Consider the following 27,635-nt stretch of genomic DNA (forward strand, 5'->3'; position numbering starts at 1 on the left):
AAGAAAACAAAGGAAGAAAAGAGCTTTCCTGAGATACAGAGACACAAATATTCATGGTGAGCCTTCCGGCCCCAGTGAGGATGTGAGTGGCGAGGAGATGCCTGATCTTCTAGTTAGTCAGAGTGCAGGTGACCTGGCAGCTACTGCAGCATCCATATCTCCATCTCAAATAGATGTAACCAGGCACATTCCTGAAGAAAAGTGTAGATCAGAGAAGAGTGTGGTGGAGGCGCAAGAAACAGCTGCTGCTGAGTTTAGTTCCTTAAGTCTAGATGATCCAGGACTGTGGACCCACTTGAGCAGTAGCCTGAGGGACTTCCTTGTACTGCATGGGCCATAGCAAGTGAAAAACTTCATGTTCCCCAAAGACAATGAAAATAGTTTCCATCCAACACATTACTGGCCTGAAATCCCCAATGGTGATAAAGTGGAGAGGCCATGGCTTATGTACTCAAAAACTCAGAACACTGCATACTGTTTTTGTTGCAAACTCTTCCAGTCTAATGTTCCAGCCACAGTGGGTTCTACAGGAACAAAGGGCTGGAAAAATCTGGCTAGAAATCTGGCATGCCATGAGAGGGCAGCAAATCACCAGAGAGCATTCCATGGGTGGAAAGAGCTTGAGATGAGATTAAGGTTAAAGGCCACCATAGATGATCAGCATCAAGAGAGGATTGCATCAGAGTCTCTTTACTGGCAAAATGTTCTGAAAAGGCTCATTGCCATTGTGAGAATGCTTGCTACCCAAAACCTAGCACTGCGTGGCACTTCAGATCAGCTGTATATGCCAAACAATGGAAACTTCCTTAAAATTGTGGAGCTGATGGCTGAGTTTTATGCTGTACTCCAGGAGCATCTAAGAAGAGTCACCACCCAAGAAATGTACACACACCGCTACCTTGGAAAAACAATTCAAAATGAGATCATACAGTTACTGGCAACAAAAGTCAAACAGAAGATTGTGGCAGATCTGAAGTCAGCAAGATATTACTCTGTTATTCTGGACTGCACACCTGACATCAGCCATACGGAACAAATGACTTTAATGGTGCGTTTTGTAACAACAACAGAACCTAGTGAAAATGCCCCTGCAATGGTGACTGTCAGAGAGCATTTTCTAGAATTTATTGACATTGATGATGGATAGCTCAGTGGTTTGAGCATTGGCCTGCTAAACCCAGGGTTGTGAGTTCAATCCTTGAGGGGGCCACTTAGGGATCTGGGGCAAAATCAGTACTTGGTCCTGCTAGTGAAGGCAGGGGGCTGGACTCAATGACCTTTCAAGGTCCCTTCCAGTTCTAGGAGATGGGATATCTCCATTAAAAAAAAATGATACTACAAGAGCTGGTATGACAAATGTGCTTCTTAAAAAGCTGGAAGATATGGGAATTGCGAAAACTGACATGAGAGGTCAGGGCTACGATAATGGTGCCAACATGAGAGGAAAGAACAGAGGAGTGCAGACACGGATCCGAGAGTTAAACCCTCGAGCTTTTTTTGTTCCATGCAGTTCTCATTCATTGAACTTGGTGGTCAGTGATGCAGCATCAGCTTCTAGTGAGGCTCGCTGAATTTTTTAATGTAATTCAAAGCATCTATGTATTTTTCTCTGCTTCAACTCATAGATGGCAAATTTTGAAGCAACATCTGGGAACATCCTATCTGACACTGAAACCACTGAGTGCCACACGATGGGAAAGTCGAGTGGAGGCGATAAAGCCTATAAAACACCAAATTGGGAAGACAGATGATGCCATACTTGCCATTATGGAGAATAATGCTATGACAGGAACTGTTTGTGGGAGAACAGTGGCAGAGGGAAATGGAATCACCAGAAACATACATAACTTCAAATTCTGTGTAGCTTAGTGTTGTAGCATGACATAGTGTTTGAAATAAATGTTGTAAGCAAGAGACTCCAAGGTGTTGATCTTGATATATCTGGAGCAATGGAACAACTGGACAAAGCAAAGTCATACCTACAGTCTTACCAGTCAGATGCGGGATTTCAAAACATTCTGAAGAGTGCACAGAAGTTGGCAGAGGAACTTCACACTGAAGCTATTTTCCCACCCATTCAAGAATACAAGAGTCACCAAAGAAGAAGACATTTTGATTACGAGGCACGGGATAATCCCATAAGAGACCCCAAACAACAAGTTGAATTCTTTAACCAGCGGCTAGATTGTGCAATACAGTCAGTTGAAGTACGTTTCATGCAGCTCAAGGAACACAGCAGTATATTTGGGATGTTGTATGATTTCCAAAACTCCTCACTATACCTGAAGAAGACCTACACCAGCAATGCAGGGCACTAGAGACAGTGTTGACACATGATAACATGTGCGATATTGATGCGAGTGATTTAGGTGATGAACTGAAAGCCCTTTCAAAATACATTTCAGCAGGATCAACTCCAAAGGCTGTTCTGGAATATATGTGCACAAATAAGATGACCACCCTCTTTCCAAATGCTTTTGTTGCTCTGCACATATTTCTAACACTTCCTGTAACAGTTGCCGGTGGAGAACGCAGCTTCTCCAAGCTGAAGTTAATAAAAACACATCTACGCTCCACAATGACACAGGAGAGGCTGGTCGGCCTTGCAACCATCTCAATAGAGCATGAGCTGACCCAGACTGTGGACCTTCAGGAAGCAGTTAAAATCTTTGCAACCAAGAAGGCACGGAAAGCACCACTTTGATTATTCAAACAGATAAAAATGCCAGTGTTTACTATGCAGACAAGAGAAGTTACATTTGCTGTTCAGGCGTTTGAAAGTTAAGTATTACTTAACATTTTTGAACAAGACATTTTAAGTTGTTAGTTCTCCTTTATTGGGGTAGGTAGCAGAGCAGTACCATGAGAGGAGTAGAACAGGAAGAAGGCAGAATTGAGACCTTTCAAAGTTTTGGCCCAAGCGAGGAGGTATGGGGGTGTCATTTGAGCTCCCCGCCTCAGGTGCCAAAATGTTGTGGGCCGGCCCTGAGCAGGGGCGTGCAGAAGTGGGGGCAAGCAGGTAATTGTCAGGGACACAGAACTCCTCCAGCCCAAGGGCCACAGTGTGGGGAAGGAGCAAGCTCTTCCAGGCCCTGGGGTTGTGGTGGAGGGAGGAGAGTGAGCTCCTTTTGGCCCTGGTAGGGGATGGGGGGAAGCGAGCTCCTCCCAACCCTGGGGGCCGCGTTGGGAGCTGACAGCTCCTCCAACCCTGGGCCTTGGTGGGGGCACAGAACGTGCTCCTCCTAAAGGGGTAAAATTTAAATTCCTGCACACACCCCTGCCTCTGAGTACGCCCACTGGATCAGGGCCCATTCAAAATCTGGCTGGAGAAGGTGTCCATCTGATAACTTTTAGCTCAGTGGTTAGAGCACTCACCTGGGATGTGAGAGATCAGGTTTAATTCCCCCTCTCTGCCAGAGGTGGAGAAAGGATTTGAACAAAGGTCTCCCACCACTCAGGAGAGTGCACTAACCACTGAGCTATAGGGAATTCTGATATGGGTATCCCTCAGTCTCTCCTGTTGAAGTTGTTCCTTTGTGGATGGACTCATAGACTTTAAGGCCAGAAGGGCCCATTGTCATCATCCAGTTTGAGCTCCTGCACATCCCAGGCCTCAGAACCTCACCCACCCACTCCTGTGATAGACCTAAAACCACTGGTTGAGTTACTGAAGTCCTCAAATCATGATTTAAAGACTTCAAGTTACAGAGAATCCACCATTTACTCTGGTTTATACCAGCAAGTGGCTCATGCTGCAAGGCTCGGCTTAGGGTTGCCAACTTTCTAATTGCACAAAACCGAACACCCCTGCCCACCCCACCCCTTCCCCGAGGCCTTGCCCCTTCTCTGAGGCCCTGCCCCCTACTCACTCCAGCCCCCATCCCTCCGTCACTCACTCTCCCCCATCCTCATTCACTTTCACTGGGATGGGACGGGGGTTGGGGTGTAGGAGGGGGTGAGGGCTCCATCTGGGGGTACTGGCTCTGGGGTGGGGCCAGAAATGAGGGGTTCAGGGTATGTGAGGGGGCTCTGGGCTGGGGCAGGGAGTTGGGGTGCAGGAGAGGGTGAGGGCTCCAGCTGGGGGTGCGGGCTCTGGGGTGGGGCCAGAAATGAGGGGTTATGGGTATGGGAGAGGGCTCTGGGCTGGGAGAAGAAGTTGGGGTGTAGGAGGGGGTGAGGGCTCTGGCTGGGGGTGCAGGCTCTGGGGTGGGGTGGGGAATGAGGGGTTTGGGATGCAGGAGGGGGCTCCATGCTGGGGCCAAGGGGTTTGGAGTGCGGGAGGGGATGCGGGCTGCAGGCTCTGGAAGGGAGTTTGGTTGCGGGAGGGGGTTCTAACCTGGGGCAGGGATTTCGAGGTGCAGGCTTCAGCCGGGCAGTGCTTACCTCAGGTGGCTCCCGGTCGGGGGCGCAGCGGGGCTAAGGCAGGCTCCCTGCCTGCCCTGGCTCCACGCTGCTCCCGGAAGCGGCCGGCATATCTGACCCCTAGGCAGAGATGCGCCCAGGCAGCTCTGCGCAGTGTGTGCTGCCTGTGCCTGCAGACACCGCCATCGCAGTTCCCATTGGCCGTGGTTCCTGGCCAATGGGAGCTGCGGAGCCGGCGCTGGGGGCGGAGGCAGCACGCGGAGCTTCCCTGATTGCCCCTGCTTTAGCCCCGCTGCACCGCCAACCGGACTTCTAACACCCTGATCAGTGGTGCTGACTGGAGCCGCCAGCGTCCCTTTTCAACCGGGTGTTCCAGTCGAAAACCGGATGCCTGGCAACCCTACTCGGGCTGCGGAGATATTTAATTGCGGTGTAGACATTCAGGCTCAGGCTGAAGCCTGACCTCTGGAACCTTCCCACCTTGCAGGGCTCCAGCCCAAGACCGAATGTCTACAACCCCTTAGCCAAGTCCTGCAAGCCCGAGTCAGCTGGCACAGGCAGCTCTGGATTTTTAATTGCTGTGTAGACATACCCTAAGGGGCACTACCAATAGAACTACAACTAAGATGGCTACCAGAATCCTCTGACCTTATTTCCAGCATGCCTGGAATTAGGGGTGGAGGCAAAAGAAACTAAAAATATCTGCTATGGCCAGTTAGGGAAGCTTCTTCATGAGGTAATCTGGACAAGCAGTCCACTGGACCAGTGACAAGCCAGGGTTGAACAGCTTCCAGCAAGTGAACTGGGTAAGGGACAAACTGATGAAGAAAGGTGGTTTCGGGGTTTTTGTTGAGTTTTGGAGCTGGGAGAGTGAGTGCAGCTCAGGGAGTTCCTGCTGAATTCTCCCTTCCCTCGAAGGGCATTTGCATGCGCTCAGACTTTAGCTGCCTGGATCAAGCAGCAGCAGCACTACGGTGAAAAACATCCAGACAGAGTGACAGCTACCGCCAGCCAGCCAAGACCCTAGGAGAATTTCAGACCAGGAAACCAGCAAGCCTGGCTGGAATCAGAAGAGGACCCTGCCCAACAAGGGATGAGGTAAAAGTCTCCATCTTGGCACATGCAGTCTTGGCTAACCTTGCTAAGGTGCCAGGGAGAGAGGTGTGGTTGGAGGAGTTTGTGAGTATAAGGAGGCGGAAAATTGGCTTATTTATGTTTATTAGTTAACTTGAATCCCTTCCTTCCCCAGATCCTATGTTCCTGTTCCCAGTAAAGTTCCCCCTCCCATTGTTACACTGTTATTTTTGAAGGGGTGTTTCTGCGCTGGTATTATTTACCTTATTGTCCCCTGTGTCCTGGGATTTACACTCCTTTCCAGCTTGTAGGGTTATCATTGATTTTTCAAGGGACTGCACCCCTGTATATAGGGCACAGTGAGGAGTTACTTTGTGTGGAGGCTCCATGCACCAAGAAAAAATAAAAGAACCCAGGCCCCAACCCATACGAGGAGAGGGGAGAAGCCACTCCAAATATTGGTGATAGCAAGCACCTCAGAGAGAAAAAGGAGACCTTGGATATGGGCTCCCTCCATCTTTCACAATGTTATCTTCACTCACTTTGTCACAGAAGACCTTGATCTGGCAGTAGGCCCGGTGGATGGGTTTATTGCTGCGATTATTGTAGCTGTATGTGTCTATCTGAATCATCAAAGGAAGCCCCTTCACTCCTTTTTGTGAGGAGAAATCCGTGCTCAGGCAATTCACCGTGATGAAAATCTGAAGCAGAGAGATGGAGATCAGAAGTTACCTTAAAATGCTGTGCAAACTGTTATTCTGAAATTGCTACTAAATGTAGGACACTTGGGACCTATGGAAATGTCTGGCAAAGATTAAAGCCAGGGTCATCTCATTTAAAAAACAAACCAACACAAACCATATATCCAAAAAAGACACTGTTATTAAAGTCAACTACTATCTCAGTGCTGCCAATCTATCTCTCTGCTCTGCATCTGTCTCTTTCGGTCCGAACTAAAATCTTGGCCCGTCTCTCTGACATCTCCTTGTGGATGTCCAGCCATGAATTCATGCTCAACATGGCCAAAACAGAGCCCCCACTGTTTTCCCAAAGCCCTCTCCCCTCTCTATCATGTGGACATGACCAACGTGCTCCCTGTCACTCAGGCCCATAACCTGTGTGTCATCTTCTCTCAAAGCCAGGCTACGTTGAAATCTTGCTGATTCTTTCTGCATAACGTCTCTAAAATATGGCCTTTCCTATCCATCCACACACCTAAAACTCTTGTCTAGGATCTCATCACCTTGTTTCTCAATTACAGCAAAGTCCTTTTCTTCTGGACAAGTCCATCTTGCTTTGCTCATATCCATTCAGAATGCTACTGCAAAGATCATTTTGCTAGCCCATAGCTTTGACCAAGTCACCCCTCTCTTTGCACCCCTCCACTGGCTCCCCTTTCTCCATCAAACATAAGCTACTTGTCTTCACTTTCATGGCCGATCCCCACACATTGTTAATTTTTTTTTAAAAACCTTGCTGCCCCAAACACTTGGGACAAACTCCTCATAAATATCTGTGAAGCTGCCTCATTCTCCTTCTTCAGATCCTTTCTTAGCACTCTTCTTTGCCATGAAGTTTACATAAAACTTGAGAACAGTTAGGCAGCTGGTGTGCTGATGAATATTGTCTTATTGTGTCCTTGTATTCCCCTGGTCTGTCTGCCTATATCCACCTGCTATCTCTTGCCTTATGCTTAGATTGTAAGATCTTTGGGGAGGGACCATTTTTTTGTTCTGTTTTGGACAGCAACTAGCACTGTGCAGTCCTGGTCCATGACTGGTATTCCTAAGTGCTATCACAATACGAATAATAAATTATTAGTTTTGCTCTGAAATACTGGTTTCTCCCAATCCAGAATACCCCATATGGGATTTTAAAGATGAAAATGTGATACTAAAAATCCAGTTGCTTTTAGTTATTTCCCATTGAAGTACCTGTGCATCATATATTTGTTTGTGCTGATTACGTTTTAACTTGATTAGATTTATCTCTTTCCCATAGATGAAAACTAAGCACTTTATACTAAGAGGATACAAAGGAAAACTGCCAATACAAATTGCCTAAGTTATGGCAACGAAACCTTCTGGAGTAAAATTTATTGACTCCTAGAGGAAGAACTTTGATGGTCTCCATAGCGAGCCCAAAGTCCTGCTCATCTGCAAGGACACAAGCTGTTGCTGTGGGACTTTGAGGGTGCAGAGGAGAGACTTGTAGGCGGTGGGAATCCACAGGGTGGTATAAGAATTAGAGACATCACAGAATTGCAGAGGCCTCTCCCCACCCACAAAAGGAAAGATTTTTGTTTAGCAGGGAACATTAAAGTCCAGCCCCTCATATCTCTGTGCTAGCTTGCATCCAGAGAAAAGAGCAGTGCTGGTGTCGCTTTGGGGGGAGGGGCACTTTACTCTAACTGCAGGAGTTAATATTACCGCAAGGTAGTTTATGATGGAGTTGGCACAGCTTGCTTGCCTGACTGAGCTAATGGCACAGCAGCATTTCTGCACTTGATTGTATCACACTGCTGCATTTACAAATCAAGTAGTTGAACTTTAACTGAAATGAGGGGAAGGCATCAGGGAAGGGCCCTAGCTGAAACTGATTTTGAAACTGATAGTGTTACTTTGCTTCAGTTTAGAGCCCAGCCTGTCCAGTTCCCTAGGTTAGGGGTGGACATGGGTGCAAATTTCTTGGAAACACAGGGGGCCTTACGCTCATTTATTTTAAGTCTCTGTTACACTGTTCTGACAGTGCCTTAAAGAGAACGTAAAAACCACTTTACATTGCTAGAGCATGGTGAAGGGCCTTAATAGGTGAGAATCTGGTCCTGCTATTTTTTAGTCTATATTTTTGCACCAGAAAGAACTAAACGCAACATCAAAAATGTGAGTGGAAACCCACGCCACATTTGCACTTCATGTTTGCTCAACAGGTTGCTGAAGCGCTGTGAAGCACACCATGTGCTCACATAAGACATAAAGCACTGCCCCCATCTTATCCAATTCCATGCACTGTGTATTCTCTCTGGCCTACATTTCTGGAGGTAGGAGAAATAGTAAGAGATATCAGAGAAGATAAACTGTTACAGCTGTTAGCCTTTCTTTTTTCTGAAACATTACAAAGGTCCCTGCTACAGAGACAGATATCATTTAATGAAAATAATAGACGCAATAAAATTCAATATCCTAATCTTGCATAGTGATATTTCATCACTCCAATGGTCAATGGTTGTACATTCATGGCACACATATGAAGGTGAGGACTGGCATACTGTGCTTAATGTCTCATTTGAACCATGTGGATAGATAGGTGGATTAGAATTAACACAGATCATTGATTTTCAGAAGGGTTTTGTGTCTCAGGACACTTTTCTATTAGCTTCCCTTTAAAGCAGGCTTTTGATCTGGAAAAGCAATTTACAACGTGGTAGGGTGGGAAGACTATACACCTTCTTGGAGTTTATTTTATTTTCTTATTTTGCATCATTGAAGATGACAAGGTGCTCCGTTGGAGTTTGCCTCTGGAAGACTTGTCTGACCAGTCATTAATTATTTGAATGCTGAGGGGGGTCCTTACATTATTTCTCAGCGCATTTTTAATTTTCACAGAGTTTTTGACTCCAGTGATCGGCCCTAGACAGGATGGCACTTAGATACCATGGTGACTGATGCTCTAGGAATAGATCAGTAGATAGGCAGGCAGCAGAGAGCACAACGAGAAATCGAACTACCACATGCAGCAGGACTAGAAATTGAAACATGGACTATTTTGCTCCAGACATTAGAATTGCTCTTGGCAAACAAATTATTCTACAGCAGATGCCTTTTCTGTTACATATGTTCTATGAAATCATAAAAGCTGAACCATACTCCAGTCTTTCCACTTGTCCTATTGATAACTATGAATTCAGCTTCTAGCTTTGATCCCTTCTTAAAGTGCATTACACACCATCCCATATATGTTGTTCCTCAGAACAGAGGAAGACAAGTTTGGAATTTGGTATGAGAGGAAAAGCAACAACATGGACAAAGAATCTGCTGAACCTCTTCTGTTTGATCACCCAGTCTGTAATCCTCTACAGTACCATCTTTCTCCCTTATAGCCTCCTCTGACATCCTACATTGTTACTCTCCTTTCCCCTCTAGAAGAATTTAGCACTGGCCATAATAGTTATTGTAGCATATCTCTGCAGTGAAAGGAACCCAACTAACCTAGTGAAGATTCTCCTTTCCCTTCCTAATATTGACCCAATGTTCATCTCCCCACTCCCTGAGGCAATGACTGAGGAAATGTGGACTATTCTGACCAACAGTGATTTCAGTTGCCCCTTCAAGTGGGGTCCACATTTCCCTGTATAACACCCATGTAAACCTTACTCTTGTCTGAGGCTGAGAGTGCAAACAGCCTCTTCTGAGGTAGCAGAACACACATCACAACTAGCCATAAAAGGGTGCAAAAGATTAACTCATACCAGGCTCCCAGGACCATTCTTCCTAACACACTGACAGTCAGGAGTCAGGAGAAACAAGAGTGTCACATTCAAAGATACTCTTTGGTCCCAGAGCCTTCTTGCCCTGGCCTCCTCCATGGTAGAGTTATATGGTTGGACAACATAGACTTGGAAAAAGCTGTAATAGCAGTACTGCTGTTTTTCCTAAGGTCCTGTCTAATATTCCATATACAACCGTATTTGGGATTCTGATTACAGGCACTTGTCCCCCAATTCATTTACAAATACGACTCCAATATGTAGTGTAGACTGGACCTTAACTATGTTTTGCAACCAGGAAAGAGCCTTGGTTGTAGCTTTAGTACAGAGAGAACTTTTGCTAGGGTTCCGCTGGATGTGAGGAACACGTTTGAGCAATGTGATGGTATTTCATCCATCTGCTCACCTGAGCTACTGGGGGATCAAGTACACTTTGACAATGAAAAATTAAACTGGAGAAACGTTTGATGCATGAGAAGCTGACAGAACTGGCCTAAAACAAATAAGAAACTGAGGCCAGCCTAGATTGTTTCATATGGGGAACCTAAAGCCAAAATCTCTACCTCTTTTCAGGGAGGAGTTCCTCTCTTGTGCAACAATTATGAGGATTACTTATCATTTGATAACAATGGCAGGGTAATTAGTGCTGTACAAGACAAAAAACACAGCTACCTGCCAGGAGAGAATGCAAGGCTCAGGGATTAATTTCCCCTTTATCATTTAATCCAGCCAACCTGACTCCTACCTCAATCTCCTGTTTTATACATTGTAAAGGTCTTTAGTCATTAAATCTGTAACATATAAACCTTTTATTACTGTTTGCATTTCTTGTTTTCATCATTTTAAAAAGAACTGATAGCAATTTTTCATAACAAAAAATTTAAAACTGTGCAACCATGTCCCTATATATCGCTGCCAATATATGGAGTCTATATCCAGAGCGCTGCTCTTTAGAGGATTGATCAGTCTTCAGCTTTTGAAACACCACATTCCATACTGTGACACCAAAGAGTTAAACTACATATCTGTTCACTGAAAAAAAAATCAATCCCATCATCCCTTTTATATTACCATAAGTGCAGCTTTATAGTTTTTCTTGCCGTGCATTACCTTATAAATCCTATACAAAGGTAAGGCCTTTGATTTAGTTCAAGACCAATGTCTCCAGAGAATGTTTACATTTCTCTTTTGAAGCTTCCTTAACCCACACCACACCCCAGCAACTGCATAAAAATGCCATTTGCCCTTAATCCCAGCTGCATATTTACTGAACCATTTGTATACAATGAAATTTCAACCTTGCTTGCTACCACAAGCTGTTTTATTATCCTCTTTATACATATACAGAGGGATGATTTATTAAACCTGGCTCCAAGCCTAATACTACTGAAGTTCTGGTACCAGTCCTCAAATACAAAATGTCTATTCCTTCCAGCTTTAAATTAAAAAAAAAAGTTTGAAAAAGACTAATCTTTGGGGAAGGGACTTCTTTTTGTTCTGTGTTTGTGCAGCCCCTAGCACAATGGGGTCCTGGTCTAGGCCTGGGGCTCCTAGGTGCTACAGTAATACAAAAAAATAATCATAATTAACCATTAATAATTAATTTCTTCCCCAGTGAAATGGAATTTGATGTAGCTTTAGCAAGGATAGGAATGGGTAAGGCCATCACAAATCCTACACTGCTCACAAGATAAACAAAAGACATTGTCTATATTGAGTATACATAGGTCACCACAGTGCAATCACCTCAACCCAATCTACATGCTGCTTTGCATCTGCATTAAAGTGATATTTTTCTTCATGAACTGTGCACTGAATTGGTGCCTCGACTTTCATATAAAATAATCACTGGAAGTAAATTGCCTGTGTGCACGGTTTTTTCATCATGGAGAAAGCTCAGATGTAGCTCAGTCCTAACTGTTTAAATTTGTTTTCTATTAATCATGCTCATGGCACCAATTTATTTTCAGCTACATCTTAAGAGTTTGTGCAGCTTAGGAAAAAATGTTTCCATGAAGCTAGTGTGGTCTCTGGTCTGGTTATTAATTACTTTCCCCAAAAGTTCAAATTTTATCATGAGTCAAACTGAAAATGTAACTGTTACCAGGAAAAAAAAGAGTTATGTTGTCACCAAAGTTCCACTAGATCTTTGTTATCCAACCAAGCTGTGACTTCAGCACATCTATAATCAGGGCCGGCTCTGGCTTTTTTACCGCCCCAAGCAAAAAAAAAAAAAAAACCGTGCGGGGCGGCCGGAGCCAGGGTGCAGGGGGACTCCCTGCGCTGCAGACGTGCCCCGGGCAGCGGAGTGCGCACCCCGGCTAGCGGGGGGGGGGGGGCCCGGGGGAGGGAGCGGGGGGAGAGAGAGAAGGGGGGTGGCCAGGGCTTCCTTCAGCGGAGCGCTCGCCACGCGGCCCCTCCCGCAGCGCCGCCTGCCGGAAGGGCTCCGCGCTGCTCCGGTCGGCGGGCAGGGAAGGACGCGGGCTGCCCTGCCGGGCTTGCTGCAGACCAGGCACCGGCTGGGGCAGACGGGGCGCGCAGCCCGCTCCCAGCAGGGCACTCCCCTCCTCCATGCCGCCGCCCCCTACAGGGCCGCCGGAGCGGCGAACCAAAAAGAAAAAAAAACTGCAGGGCGGCCGGAGCGGCGAAGCAAAAAAAAAAAAAAAGGATTGGAGGGAAGCCGCCCCTTAGAATCTGCCACCCCAAGCATGAGCTTGCTCGGCTGGTGCCTGGAGCCGGCCCTGTCTATAATACAGCAGAACGGACACTCCAGAAATATTAGCTTTTTATAGTCACACAGCCACTCCATGCTTAGTTTTTTGTTTTCCATCTTCCTTTACCAACATTAAAGGCTGCCTTCATGTTAAACTAGGTGAGAAACCAGCTCATCGCCTTGCTCTTAAATATAGATATTCTGTGCATAAAGAGCAAGTGGGGGAATGAAAGTGAGATGGGTTACTCGCCAGATAAAATCCTTTTTTCCCATTCTAGTGACACTCCCTTAATACCTACAGTGTCTTTCTTCTGAGGAAGCTGGAGATGAAGCTTAACATGACTGGAAATCTCTTCTTCTGACTCCCCTGGGCCCCAGATTTAGCCAATAAATCCCATGGATTTAGCCTAAATAGGTAAGAAAAGTCCCCATCGAGAAGGAGGAGGAAGTGGGTGCTGACTGAGGACCTACTCCTGCTCTCACTCAACCGAGTAAGACAGTTGCTGTTGACTTCAGTGGCAGTAGGATCGAGTCCTGAAGGATCTTAATTGGCAAAAGAAAAGGATTCTTCTGACATGGAGCCGGATCCAAAGCCCACTAAAGTTGGTGGACAGACGCCCACTGAATTCAGTGTGCTATGTATCGGGTTCATGGAGAATGGTTCCTCTCCCTCTTCCAACCTACACTAAGGAACAGTGGGAAAATCAAGGATTACAGCAAGATGAGCTGGCTTTATTGAAGCTGTAATTCTCTTATAACCGAGGAGATAAAAGAGGTCTCTGTTTGAATTCTTTGTGTGTGTGTTTGTTCCTTTTACATCAGACCGAACTGATAGTCTGTGTGAAAGTTTTGGACAGCCTTCCCTTGCTGATGCCCAGATCTTGACGCCCTTACTCAGGCTGAGTAGTATCTTTCTCCTCAAATTGTTCCACTCAGCTGGAATATGGGAGGGAGGATCTGGCCCTAAATCAGCTGCCCACCAGGTGGAGCAGGCAATGATGGAGAAAGGAAAGATCTAACTCTGGAGATAGGGCATGTCTGAGCCTGGCTGAGTACATACCCACTGGTTTCAGGCTGGTTTGTACTTGGCACGGCTCAGCTGTGCCTGCGCTTCTGCTACCAGCAGTACCGCAGCTGCACTGCTGTTTATACTCACGCTAGCTTGCTGAGAGCTAGAGCGAGCATGTGTACACAAGCAAGGGAATCACACCCCTAGCTCATAGTGTGTGTGCGCTGGCCAATACGTTTTAGTGTACGGTGGTAACTTGCAGCAAGTTGTACCTATCATGTTATCATATAATCTGCTAACTGCATCCCCCACATTTATCACTAACCATCTCATTCTTGTCAATACACATAGATTTCAAGTCCACTTTGAGTCAAATATTTGATGATCATGTCAATGAATAAGCACATGCTACCATGCATTTCAACGAGCAACTCCTACAGGAAACAGGTTTCCTAGACTTCATGCATAGAGCATGGCAGCACCGTTTGGTCCTAAAAAGACTCATTAGCTCCTATTATTTTAAATTCCCAGCTGGCCGGGGATGGTTTGGCAGTATCAGTTGTGGCTGGTTACAGAATTGCCAACGCCAAGTAGCTAAAAATCAGGAGCCAGGCACCCAGAAATCATGAGGTTGGCTTTCAAATACTGAGTTTTAATAAAATAATAAATTTCATAGATTCCAAAGGCAGAGGGCACCATTATGATCATGTAAAAAGCAACAGAGAGTCCTGTGGCACCTTTAAGACTAACAGATGTATTGGAGCATAAGCTTTCGTGGGTGAATACCCACTTCATCAGACGCATTATGATCATCTTATCTGACCTCCTGTTTAACACACGTCAAAATAATTCCTAGGGCATACCTTGGCCTTGGCTACACTGGCGCTGTACAGCGCTGCAACTTGCTGCGCTCAGGGGTGTGAAAACGCCCCCCCCGAGCGCAGCGAGTACAGCGCTGTAAAACGCCAGTGTAATCAGAGCCTGCAGCGCTGCACGCTCGCTCGCAGCGCTGCAAGCTATTCCCCTCGGAGAGGTGGAGTACATACAGCGCTGCGAGAGAGCTCTCGCAGTGCTGGCAGCGCGACTACACTTGCGCTTCACAGCGCTGCCGCGGCAGCGCTGGGAAGTCCCAAGTGTAGCCAAGGCCCTTGACTGAAAAGTTGTCAGTGATGGAGAGTCTGCCACAACCCTTGGTAAGTTGTTCCAATTGTTAATTACTCTTACTATTAAAAATGAATGCTTTATTTCCAGTCTGAATTTGTCTAGCTTCAACTTCAAGCCATTGGCTCATGTTATACCTTTGTCTGCTAGCTTAAAAGCCCATTATCAAATATTTGTTCTCCACGTAGGTACTCACGGACAGTAATCAAGTCACCCCTCAACTTCTTTGTTAATCTAAGTAGATTGAGCTCCGACAAGGCATCTTTTCTATCCTTTAATCATTCTTGTAGCTCTTCTCTGAACCCTCTCCAATTTATCAACATCCTTCTTGAATTGTGAGCACCAGTTCTGGACACAGTGTTCCAGCAGCAGTCACACCAGTGCCAAATACAGAGGTAAAACAACCTCTCTACTCCTACTTGCAATCCCCCTGTTTATGCACCAAAGGATCATGTTAGTCCTTTTGGCCACATCATACTGGGAGATCATGTTCAGCTGATTATTCACCACGACCCCTTTTTCAGAGCCACTGCTTCCCAGTAGACAGTCTCCCATCCTGTAAGTACGGCTTATGATACCTGGGTCTTTAATCCCCCCTCTTTCATTAAACAAAGAGACCTTGTGGCAGCTGCCTTTCTTTTTTCCCTTCTCTCCACGATGGAGAGAGCAGGAGGAGAAGGAGGCAGATTCTAGCCTCCCTTGTAGGAAGAGCCCCAAGTTGATTAGTCAATCTTTATTTGCAGGGAGAGGGGGGTCAGAAATTATTTTGGAGGGGTGTGTGATGGGGTGTCAAATATTTTTGCAGGGCAGGGGGGTATCTAATTGCCAGCCCCACCACTTACTTTGGACACCAACTTCCCCTGGCCAGTGTCCTTACCGTTATCATGCTACTACCATATACACAAGGGTGCCAACAAGAGAGAGCTCTCTCTATGAGGGGTCCATGTAGCTCTGGCTCTCCCTTCCCACCTTGGATTTTCTTGGACCTCCTGCTTTTCCTGGGCATGACATGACGGCAGGTTGGGTTGGAAGTCCTACAGGAATTTTTCATGGCAACTAGACCAAGTACAAATATATCATTTAACAAGGCCCAGGGTCTGAAGGAACTTGGGAGCTTTTCAGCAGCTTTGTTTTAAAGATGTGTTGACTGTATTTTTTCTTCTACAATGGATTAAATATAAAAATCTCTCTTAAAGTAATCTCAGTGTTCCCAGTTCAGTCCACAAACAGCTGGGAGAATGGGAGCTAAGGCTGCTGCTCAGTTCTGAGTGCAGCCTGCTCCGAGTAGAATGCTGCTGTGGTAGGATGCAGTGGTGACCTAGGCTGTGAGTGTATCTGTCCTTCTGGGTTTGTCAGCCCCTTTGTGCTACATTAGTACAGTGGGGTTTGTATTTAAATGAAGCTGGGCCCATAATCTATTGAGCACTGACAGTGTTCAATATTTATTATTATTTCTAGATCTCTAAAAAGCTTTTTTACACTGCACATTTTGCTTGCTGATAAAAGCTTAGAGAATACAAGCTTGTTTTTAGCATTACCTACAGCTTTTCATTTCTCACACATATCATTGCATCCGCACAGCTTAAAGTAATGACCTGCATGCCAATACAAAATTGGAAAAGCCCAGAAATTGCCAGTTGAAATCCAGCTAAGCATTAATAGGTGAAAGTTTAGATAAACTCACACTGATTTAGGTAGCCATATAATCTCTACATGAATACGCACTCAGTTCAATCTCTGATTAACTGTGTCTCCATGAATAAATTATGTTAGTCAGAATTTACATCTATTCCTGCAGGCTGGAATGCTCCCATCTAAGAGAGCTGTGCAGGAACCACATTTTTCATTTTGCATGAAAATCCACCATTTTGAATGTTTTTCAGTTTTGAAACAGAATAAAAACAAAAAGAATTAGTATATTTCTACACAACAAAATTTAGGAAAAATTCATTTCTGATCAGTTCAAGAAAAAAGCCCATTTTTTGTTTCCCTTCCTATCTCCTCCCACCCCCCCACAGAAAAGTTGTAAATGAAAAATGGTCACCAGCTGTAGCAGTAGCTTTTGTTCTCAATAGCAAAATCCACCTCCTTCGAAACAGGAAACTCAGGAAAAAAATATCACTTGCCCTTCTCGCATTCATTCATAGTTACTCCTGATGGATGGTCAGATTCCTGCACTCATGCTGGGTCCCCTTCCCTGGTTCTAAAGCTATTTTCCTCAGTTTTACATGACCATATGATTGCATGTTGTATCAGTATATGACAGGGTAGTGGGGCCTAGGCGTCCAGACTCTCGCATCATATGGCATGACCCTTTAAGATTTTGGGAGGTTTTGATGTATGCAAAGACAGGAAATAAGAGGTACTGGTGGAAAAGAAGCAGTCCCAGGAAAAAGCAGTGTTTGGGAGAAAAATCCATTACTGTTTCTGTAAGGGCCCAGGAACCTTGCAGAGTGGGCTGGGCAAAGCTCCCCTCTCACCCAACCAATTGGGGATGAGTTGAGAGAAGGGAACTGGCATAAAGCCGCCTGCCTCCTACCTCATAGCAGGGCAGACATCAGCAGGAGAAGGCTGCCTGCTGAACCCTCTGAACTTGAGGTCTAATTAGGGAAAAGGAGCCAGCTGAAGGAGAAGCTGGCTAAGGCCCTACAGCCGGCCTAAGTTACAACCCAGCTCCAGGGAAGAGAGCTGGGGACTCCTGGCCTAAGAAACAGTGACTATTTGAAGTACAGCCCAAGCTTCAGGAAGGTAGGGTTACCATTCGTCCGGATTCCCCCGGACATGTCTGGCTTTTAGAGTTAAAAATAGCGTCCGGGGGGAATTTGGAATTTGTAAATGTCCGGACTTCCCTCTTCCTTCCTTCCCCCCCCCCCCCCCCCCCCCGGGCAGAGCACGTGCTGCTGACAGGGCAGCCGGACGGATGGTGCCACTTACATGGGGCTCCGACAGCCAGAGAGAGCCCCTCCTCCACTTCCCCCTCCTCTGCCCTGCAGCTGAGAGCACTCCCTCCCTCCCTGCATTCGCAGATCACCAGCCGGCCGTTCGCACCGGCAGTCTGGAGCTCCTCCCCCTGCTCCTCCTCCCCGGCACGCTGGTCTGAGCGGCAGGGTAAGGGGGCCAGGGGGTCGGAGAAGGGGCAGGGGCAGGGAGGTTCTGGAGGGGGCAGTCAAGAGATGGGGGGGGGGGGGTCGGGCGTTCGGGGGGGGCTTTCTGGGCGTGGGGGTGGGGGTGTGGATAAGGTTTTGGGCAGTCAGGGTACAGGTAGGGGGTAGGATCCTGGGGGGGGCAGTTAGGGTGGGGGGGTCTCAGGAGGGGGCAGTTAGGGGACAAGGAACAGGGAGGCTTAGGTAGGGGGTGGGGTTCTGGAGGGCAGTTAGGAGCAGGGGTCCCAGGAGGGGTAGTCAGGGGACAAGGAGCGGGGGGGGGGTGTTTGGGAGTTCTGGGGGGGGCTGTCAGGGGGCAGGGGTGGGGAGAGGGATCGGAGCAGTCAGGGGACAGGGAGCAGAGGGGTTTAGATGGGTCGGGAGTTCTGGGGGGGGCTGTCAGGGGGTGGGGAGTGGTTGGATAGGGCGTGGGAGTCCCAGGGGTCTGTCTGGGGGTGGGGGTGTGGATAAGGGTTGGGGCAGTCAGGGGGCAGGTAGGGGGTAGGGTCCTAGGGGGCCAGTTAGGATGGGGGGAGGGTCTCAGGAGGGGGAAGTCAGGGAACAAGGAGCAGGGAGGCTTAGGTAGGGGGTGGAGTCCTGGGGGGCAGTTAGGGGCAGGGGTCCCAGGAGGGGGCAGTCAGGGGACAAGGAGCAGGGGGAGGGTTGGGGGTCCTGAGGGGGGCAGGAAGTGGGAGGGAGTGGAAGGGGCAGGGGCGGGGCTAGGGCAGGACTGGGGCGGGGCTAGGGCAGGACTGGGGCGGGGCTCCTCCCATCCTCTTTTTTGCTTGCTGAAATATGGTAACCCTACAGGAAGGGGACTGGGGAGGCCTTCTGATCAGAACTCTCATGTGGATCCAAAGTGGGGGGTGAACTGGGGCACCTAATGAACTGAGTTACACTTTGTAGAAAGACTTAACCAATCAGACCCCACCAAGGGTGTACATGTTTTGAATCATAGTCTTGGTAATTGATTCACAAACCCAAGTGAGCTTTGAATGCAATGCACCTGCAGAGCCAGGAGAGACCACAAGGGGTATACTACAGGGAAGAGCCCCTGTGACACTCATTCATCCTTTCCCTTAAACTGTAGTACTGTACCAAGTTCCTAAATGTGTCTGAATTATAACGAAAATACTTTGACAGCCTTGGATGATGGATTCCACAGAAATGTAAAGAACTTAACAAAGATTAATTAAGCCTTATGATGACACCACTTATGAGGCAGAAGAGGTATACTAGACTCATGTCCATCTACAACCCCACTGAAAACAATGGCACGCAGATCATGAAGGGCATAATTTGGCTTGCAGAATCTTTCTTACTGGTGATGATGCATGAAAAGGGAAGATCCCAGCTTGAGTCTCAGATCCCAGCTTGGGTTGGCAGATCTGGCAGTTAGAAAAAAGCCACCCTCTTATCATGTGTAAAACTGAGCATATTTTATATGGAAATTATTGAAAGTCAATAAATATGGACCCAAACTATACCATTTTTACAGTCATTGTTTTGCACTGAACCTCACTTTAGTAGACAGGGACCTGGCTATATTTGAAACATTCCTCCAGGAGTCTCCTCCTGATGGGCTCCTACTCTCACACATCACCTGGCCTTGTACAGATTCCACCACCACACCATAAGTCAGTGAGTGACCAAGCTTTTACTGTGCTGGCTTTGAGGATGTGGAACTTGCTCACTTCTGTCTTTCGTATGCTTGTTAATGATGAATGGGATGAAAGGTGATATTTATAAATAGCATAATAACAATAAATTCACTCTGTGCTGCAACTCACCTTGGCTTCGTCATTGACGTCCCAAGTAAAGGACACAGCATTGTATGCAATTTCTTCAATATTCCCAATGGTGTTAAAGCTCTCCTTGTAGTCAGCTGTAAGACACAACCAATAAAAATGACTTTAAGAACAGGGTTCTATCATTTATCTTCATAGTTCACAGATTCTTCTGCAAGGTTGTCCTTTGCCTTTTCATGCAGGTATGTCTAGGGGGTCAGGAAAAGCTATGGTGCTGCTCATGTTTCATTATTAAAAATCTGATTTACAAAGATGTAAGCTTTCAGCTGTTCAGAGTAATAAATCTTCCTGGAGCCGTACTCTTTATTACACTGTGCTAGCTGTATTTTTACTGGAGGCTTTATTGTTAACATGGAACCGGTGTTTCTGTATTGAGAATGAGTGTGTGTGCTTGTTAACTTGGCAGTAGGAAGGAAAGGCTGAAACTGGGAAGTTAAACAAGGTAATGGGAACATTAAAAGGAACATTTAATCCTTTATGGAAACGCATGGAGCCGAGGAGACCAATGAGCCTTGCAACGAAGTTTGAGGAAGGCTTGCAACATGCTATGCAAGTATTATTCTGGCATCCATCTGCCAGCATTTTTTTTTTTTTTTGAGGGGAGGGGGAGGAGTATTCTCTCCTTTCTCCACCCTCCTGCACTGCGGACTTTGCAAAGGAACTTTTCTTTCACAGTGCAGGAAAAGTCATGTCTCCAGAGAACTCACATCTCAACTCCAGTGGTATAATACTCTATCTGGGAAGGAAGAGCTCAATGGGGAATTAAGATACAAAGCAGAATGCCTTTACCGGGGGCGGCGGCGGGAGGGAGGGAGCAGTGTGACTCTTCACATTTATAGTTTGCAATGCAGCCTCTTTGTGGTTTCTCTTCCTCCAAACCCTTCTTCCTATACCGTGGGGAAGTTTAGCAGCAATTGTTTGGAATAAGTAACAATGCACTATTTAAGCTATAACGAAGAACCTTATTTGTTAAACAAGCACATACTCTTTCATTATCAAACTATTTGGAATATATGTTTTAGATAAACACAAGTTCACTTTAGTCAAACACAAGTGGTTGGGCTCAATACAGTGATAACTGGATGAAACTGAATGGCCTGTGATTTACAGGAGGTCAGATTGGATGATCTAATGATCCATCTGTGCTTAAACTCTCTAAAGCTAATTTATTTAGATAAGAAATCCTCAGAGGAGGAAGGTAAAATGGTTTTGAATTGTTGGTTAAAAAGACAATTAAATTTTAAAAATGCAAACAAACAAAACATTTCTACTGGTTTTTGTAACTAGGAACACTAGCCTGCCCAAGTTTATAGTGGAGATGTGAGGAAAAACTAGGACCTGATCTTCCACTCCTCTAAGGAAAAGGGAGCGTAGTCAGGGACTTCAATGTAAGCAGAATCAAGCCACTACAATAGTTTAGATACCACAAGACTTCAATAAACCGATTGTTGTGTAGCATGCAGGCAGATGGCTGTACCAGCATGGAGCCCTGCTGAAGTCAGTTTGAGCATTTACAGGTTACCCAGCCAAGATGATGTGCCGATTCCCAGGGCCCCAGTTCTTCAAATGGTCCCATCCAATTCCCTTTGAGTCAATGGGAGTTAAGGATGCTCAGCACCTCTCAGGACCACTCAGATTATCTCCCTTGAGCAGGAAAGAATCTCTGAAGTAGTAACTGGGGTTTAGGGAGGAATTTGAAGAAGGAGAAAGATTTTTGTCTATTTCTAGTCATTGAGGGCCTGATCCAAAGCCCAATGAAGTCAGTGGCAGTCTTTCTGCTGGCTTCAGTGGGCTTTGGATTAAGCCCTTGGGGTTCACTTTTGCTTCCAGTGAAATCAACAAGAGTTGCCACTGGTCTCCTTGAGCCCTTACTGCCAGATGCTACTTTACATGATTTTTTTTTAAAAGCTCTGATAGATTCATTGAAAGCAGAAGCAAGGCCTGCTCTACAGCAGATCCAGCTTTTACGTTTCTGTAGAATAAAAAGGATGAACCCATTTCTAAATCCAGGCCTACAGCATGAATGTATGTTATATTGGGACTCCACTATTAGACCACCACAGCCTGGATAATTGCATTTTTACTATTCATTATTGATCAAAGGATGAGAATTCCTCTTAACAAGCAAGCTTTCCTGGCATTAAGTTTCTCATAGTTCTGAATACATTTAAAGACATGATCACTTTAACAAACAAGCAAGCTCAGGTGATCATCAGAGAAAAGGCATATAGATATTATAAATAGCTTCTTTCCAATTTGACCAGAAAGTTTTGTTTCTTTTGTAATTTAAATAAACAAACAAATCATTCACCACCAACTGCCAAACAAAAAATCCTGCTTGTTTTTATGTTAGATATATCAGGAATGTGTCCAGTGGTGTCCCCAGTGCAGTGGTTACAAACTCTCTCTGCTTTCTGATAACTGAAGGTGCAGGGCATTGGATTTTTAACAAAGGGATATTTTCTTCCAAAAATTTTATTGGCATTAACAAAAACAAACAAACAAACAAAAAATCCATGAGTGTTTAAGAATAAACAAAAACAAAAGTAACCAAACATATCCCCCCCTCAATTAATTGGCTTTTGCTTCCTTTGGACCTATGATGTCATAACCCTATTAATACTCTAGTCATCCAAAGAGTATTGAAAGGGGAAAACCCAATGTAAGTGAGACCTGAATTTCTAAGGTAGAAAACAGCAGGAAAAAAATTGTGGGAGAAGGAAGCACGAATATGGGAGATTTCAGCTTTTCTTTATACATCACAGAAGCAGAAAGGGACAATAACCCATTTTTCTCCTTTATCAGTCTCCTTTAATATTTCTGTTCCATATCTAATCACAGATTAAAAGCTTTCAGATTCTTCAAAAAGAAAATGTGTCGACCTTCCATGGGACATATGCTGCCCAAGAATCCCTTGAGAGCTATAATTGGACTCAGTACCAGAGGGCTGAGATTACTCAATGTAATAACCTTTATCTTAACTTTTACCTGCATCTGCACTTTAAAAGTATGTTGATTCATAGCTTTGTACTCAGTTGTATAAAGAGAATGTTTTACATTCTGTAAGTGATGGCCCTATATGAATTTGGTATTCTTTTTCTCAACCTTGTTATTCCTTTAAGAAAAATGAATATTATTCTAGGTTTTCAAAAAATAATTAAGAAGCAACAATAATTTCAAGTACGCTTGCATGGCAAAAGTGCCAGTGTTGTGGGTGTGATAAGGGAGAGAACTATAATTCATATAAAATTCTCTGCTTTGAAGCACAGGGATGCTGTCTGGACTAGTGAAACAACACGCCTGGAATGCTTGAAACAGTTTGGATCAAAGAATTCAGAACGTTCAGACCACAGGCATGGCATGAAACTTTCAATGGGGTCAAGCAATTGGACACAGTGAATGTGTATAGAGACGGTCTCTGGGCTTTTTTATCCCCACTGTGAACACAGGTCATCTTTCTAAATGAACACATTGACTTTCCTGTAAGCAAGAAGAATTAGGAGATATACATATGTAGTTTAATATGCACATGCACCCACCTTCCCACCCACCCCTTCGGTTTATGATTCACCCAAAAATGCCTTGTGCAAATGATTGCTGCACATGAGCATGCTGTGTAGGTGTATCTTGGAAAGGGGTGAACAAGATGTCTTGTAAAGACATATGTTTTCTTCATGTAAAAGACAATAAGTACCCACCATCCCACCAGCATCTCTCTTCCCCCAAAACACCCCCCACTCCATTTCCTTAATTGCCATACACAAATCTCAGGAAATGTGTGACATGCCATTTAACAGCAGAGCTGCACATCATTCCCTCCAGCTCAAAGATAACTAAAGATGCCAGAGCAGATAAATCAGCATTCCTGGTTTTGAAAATGACTTACTGTAGCTGTTTTAAGCAACAATCTGGTTGAGGCCTCTAGATGCTACCTCAGTATAAATGTTAAGTAACGAAAAACCGTCATTTAGAAATCATTTCCATGGATATTGGAAAGTTGCCATCATTATACTTTCTCCTCTCAAGCTGCTACTGCTTTAACAGAAATAGAAAATTGGGGTTCTTTGATATGCAAGAAAATGGCTCTGCAAGAATTATTTCCATTTTGTTTGGAAAATTCTATACGAAACCAATATTGAAATTTGTAGTCTATTAAAACACTATAAATTCATAACTTGGGTACAAGCTTGCATGGATAATATGCTATGGGTAACTGTTTTTGTTTTAAGCATCCAAATGATACCAATATTAAGTAAAATGTAGGTAAAACTGTACCACTGTTGGTCATATTATGGTATCAATCCTGGCCAAATGATTACAGAGTGTTGTAATGTAATCCGCTTCTATGCTCCATTGTTTTTGAAGAGAAAGTCAGTGCACTGTGGGATGTCTGAGCATGTAAGTGTTAAAAGGTCAGAAATATTTCCCAGTCCTCCTACGGAAGAAAAGAGGTGAGGTGGAAGTGCCTACCTCCTTTTCCGCAAAAATCCATACCTACATTTAGCCTTGATTTTGCAAAGCTCCTTTGCTCCCTGCTAATTAAGGGCTTAAGCCCTTAAATCCTTTCTTATATAGAACAGTACTTAAACAACTGCTTAAGTTTAAGCATGTGCTTGTCCCATTAAAGTAATTGGGACTTAAGCTTATACTTAGAGTTAAGTATATGCTTAGGGACTTTGGATGGGGAGATAGAACTCTAAGGTAGATATACTGGGCTCCCATTGCTGTAGAATTGAAATATCTCACAATCTTTAGCATACTTATCCTCCCAATACTCTATGTAGTAGGAAAGTGCTCTTAGCCCCATTTTACAGATAAGGCACAGAGAGTTAATTGATTTGGGCAAGGTCACAAGTCTGTAGTGGAACAGGGAATTGAACAAAGGTCTCGAAAGTCCCCACCTAACACCTTAACCACTGGACCATTCTTTCACCCTAGCTGGAGCACTAAATCAAAGTGTACAAACTTAACCACCCCTATGTATCTGGCGTGAGCTGGAGCAGGCTACCCAGCTTCCCCCTTGCCCCAAGAAGACAACCTTACATCAGAAAGAGAAGTGTTCTTCAGGGACAGCCCTAAGTCTTAGGGGAAGGCAGAGAAAGGATACTGAGTCTATCAGAAGCCATTTGTATTTTGGGGCTGGGTATGTGTCTGAATGTTATCTAAATATTTGGACTCCTGAATATAGACATCATCCAAATATCAACTGATTCTCCCTCCCACTGCTAGTCCCAATATAAGCTAAGAATCCCTCCCACTGCTAGCTGTTCAACAGTTAGACCCACAGGAAATCAGCAAGTATGACACACTGCACTGCTGAAGGTGAGACAGTGCTTATAGTTATCCTTCAGAAGGCTCATCTTTTCAGCAGCAAAGGGGGAAAAGGAGTCTTCAGTTCTGCAAAGTGTCCGGAGTGTTTTCTTCAGACTCCCTCTGCCTCTGTTTGGTCTCTCCAGCCTTCAGGTGCATAACTGAGGAGTGGGAAAATCGACTTCTTGCAAGTTCCAGGGGTTGTCAATACAAATTTGCATCATTTCAGCATTTGATTTATTGCTAACACACATATCTTCTTTTAATGGAAGACAAAAAGGGAGTGACAAGCTGTTCACTTGTGAACAGCTGTGCTCTGGCTTCACTCCATGCTCTCAATACTGAAGCCAATCTGAACACTGAGACTGAGACATCAACCTGCCATGGAACCTTAGTTCATCACATGATCAGTAGATGATGCTTTTCTGCAAACTTCACAGTTGAGATGAGCCCAAGCCAACCCCCCAGATCTGGAGTCTCCTGAATTTGGGTAAAAGTTGGCTCCACATCTGCAGTTTGCAGCTCAAGCCTATCTCTAATTCAAACAAGCAGAACAATGCACAGAAGCTGATGACAGGAGTATCTAAAAAGAAGTAACGTGATGGAATATTGGCACAGACACATGGACATCAGAGCGGCTAGCAGGTATCGCAGCTGGAACCTTCAGCACCAGCCCCTATTATCTGAGCTAAAGGAATTACTCCTTTAGCTCTGAGCACCATTGTTGTTCTGTAGGCCATGCTTTATATTAAGGATATATTAATGAATAGTTTATAAAGGATTAGTGAATGATTAATAGAGGTAATAAGCATGTAACAGGCATGAATAATATGTGACATAGAGGGCTATAAGTAAGGCTGCGATTTAGTCAGGGAGATCACCGTGACTTCCAAAGACCTCTGTGACTTCAGCCAGCGCTGGCTGGGAGCTGCAGGGTCCCCTGCCAGCTGTGGGGTACCCCCGCAGCTCCCGACCACCACGGCTGGCAGGGGGGAGCCCTGCAGCTCCCCCACTGCTCCTGGCCACCACGGGTCGCAGGGGGGACTCACGCCGCTCCCTGCCCCCGCGGGTGGCAGGGGAGACCCGCGCCACTCCCCGCCGCTGCGGGTGGCAGGGGGGACCCAGCGGCAAGGAATTCCCACTGCTTATTGCCCCCCGGGAGGCAGGGGGGACCCGGTGGCAGGGGGGACCCCCCACTGCTCCCATGCACTGCGGGCAGCAAGACAGACCCCCGGAGCTCCCGGCTGCTGCGGGCGGCAGGGGGGACCCCGGCAGCTCCCAGCTCCAGCGGGGGGACCTTGGAGTTCCCAACCCTCTCTTCCCCCAGCTGCCCAGGCTACCCATTTTGTCATGGGTATTTTTAGTAAAAGTCAAGGACAGGTCACAGGCTTCCATGAATTTTTCATTATTGCCTGTGACCTGTCGGTGACTTTTACTAAAAATATCCATGACAAAAACTTAGCATTAGCTATAAGCACATCAGTACAAGGTGTTATAGATGGTTATAACAAGCTATGGCAATTTACTACAACATAAATTAATCATTTCTTAATATTTTATAAACTATCCTGTATTTTTAATATGAAGTGTATACAATATGCGTTACTTGTGCCACGCCTAAAAATGTTGTAGGTGCCTCAGGAAAGATAGCTAGACAATGCCCTGCCTCAAAGTGCTTACAAGCTGGAGTATAGAAATGACCCAGCCAGTTACTATGAGAACAGACCAGAAAGGAGCTTCTTGGACCAGCCACTAGCAGGAGACATGATCACAAACACTAACCAGTTTATTGTTATGTTAGCACCCTTGAGAACGAGAATTCTTCCACTCCAAGAGAAAGCTGGTAGCTATTGAATTATCTTTAAGAAGGCCCTGATATTGTACTCTAGATGCAACAGAAACAGAAGCATGAGGAATAATAAACTGACTATAAATAATAAGCATTGCAAAGATCAAAGTGTGTTCATTAGTTAACACCCAGATCTGCATGCAAATACAATTTCATGAAAATTAGACACAATGTTGCATAACGTCTTCTGCCTCTGTCACGGCTTGGCCCTCTGTGTGGAATAGATGTAGCATACACTAAGGACCGAGTTATTATGTCCCATGAAAAAGAAAAGTGCAGCTGTTTTGCGGAGCACAGTGTTTGAAAGCTCACGTATGAACTATACTTGACAATCATTTTGTTCCGAAGTGGCAGCATCACTTGTGACACCAGCAGTTTGGGAAGCCCAATGTCCAAAATTTTAATTCTTGATTAAAGGAAAATCTGTTTTGTAAATATTTTATTTGGCAATGGTAACCACCAAAGAGCTTATTTCAATAGCACTTAGCTGAAATACCATACAGCAGTGCCTAGAGTGCTGGAGCTTATTCCTGAGAAATGTTTTGGCAAAGTTTAGATCCAGATTCTCGTGTTTGAACCTAGTTATTCCAGGCTTCATGCAAGTTTACAGTCTAAATAAAAACTACAGATAGGAGTGCCTGGAAGTCAGTGACGGCCTATTTCTCTTCAAATTAATACAAATGTAAAAGACATTAATTTTAGCATATATAAGACACTGCT

The 27,635-nt window shown here is 45.3% G+C and overlaps 1 protein-coding gene across 1 annotated transcript in view; it reads right to left on the reverse strand.

Moving 5' to 3' along the window:
- GRHL2 (grainyhead like transcription factor 2) overlaps positions 1–27,635 on the reverse strand; it is a 119,165-nt gene that overhangs the window by 36,314 nt on the left and 55,216 nt on the right. The window contains exons 9-10 of the mRNA XM_065398290.1: positions 19,739–19,833; positions 5,979–6,137 (exon numbers count right to left, since the gene is read on the reverse strand). Coding sequence (XP_065254362.1) covers positions 5,979–6,137; positions 19,739–19,833 — 254 coding nt within the window. The remainder of the gene's footprint in view (positions 1–5,978; positions 6,138–19,738; positions 19,834–27,635) is intronic.

The sequence above is a fragment of the Emys orbicularis genome, chromosome 2 (assembly GCF_028017835.1).
Source record: "Emys orbicularis isolate rEmyOrb1 chromosome 2, rEmyOrb1.hap1, whole genome shotgun sequence".
Classification (NCBI taxonomy): domain Eukaryota; kingdom Metazoa; phylum Chordata; order Testudines; family Emydidae; genus Emys; species Emys orbicularis.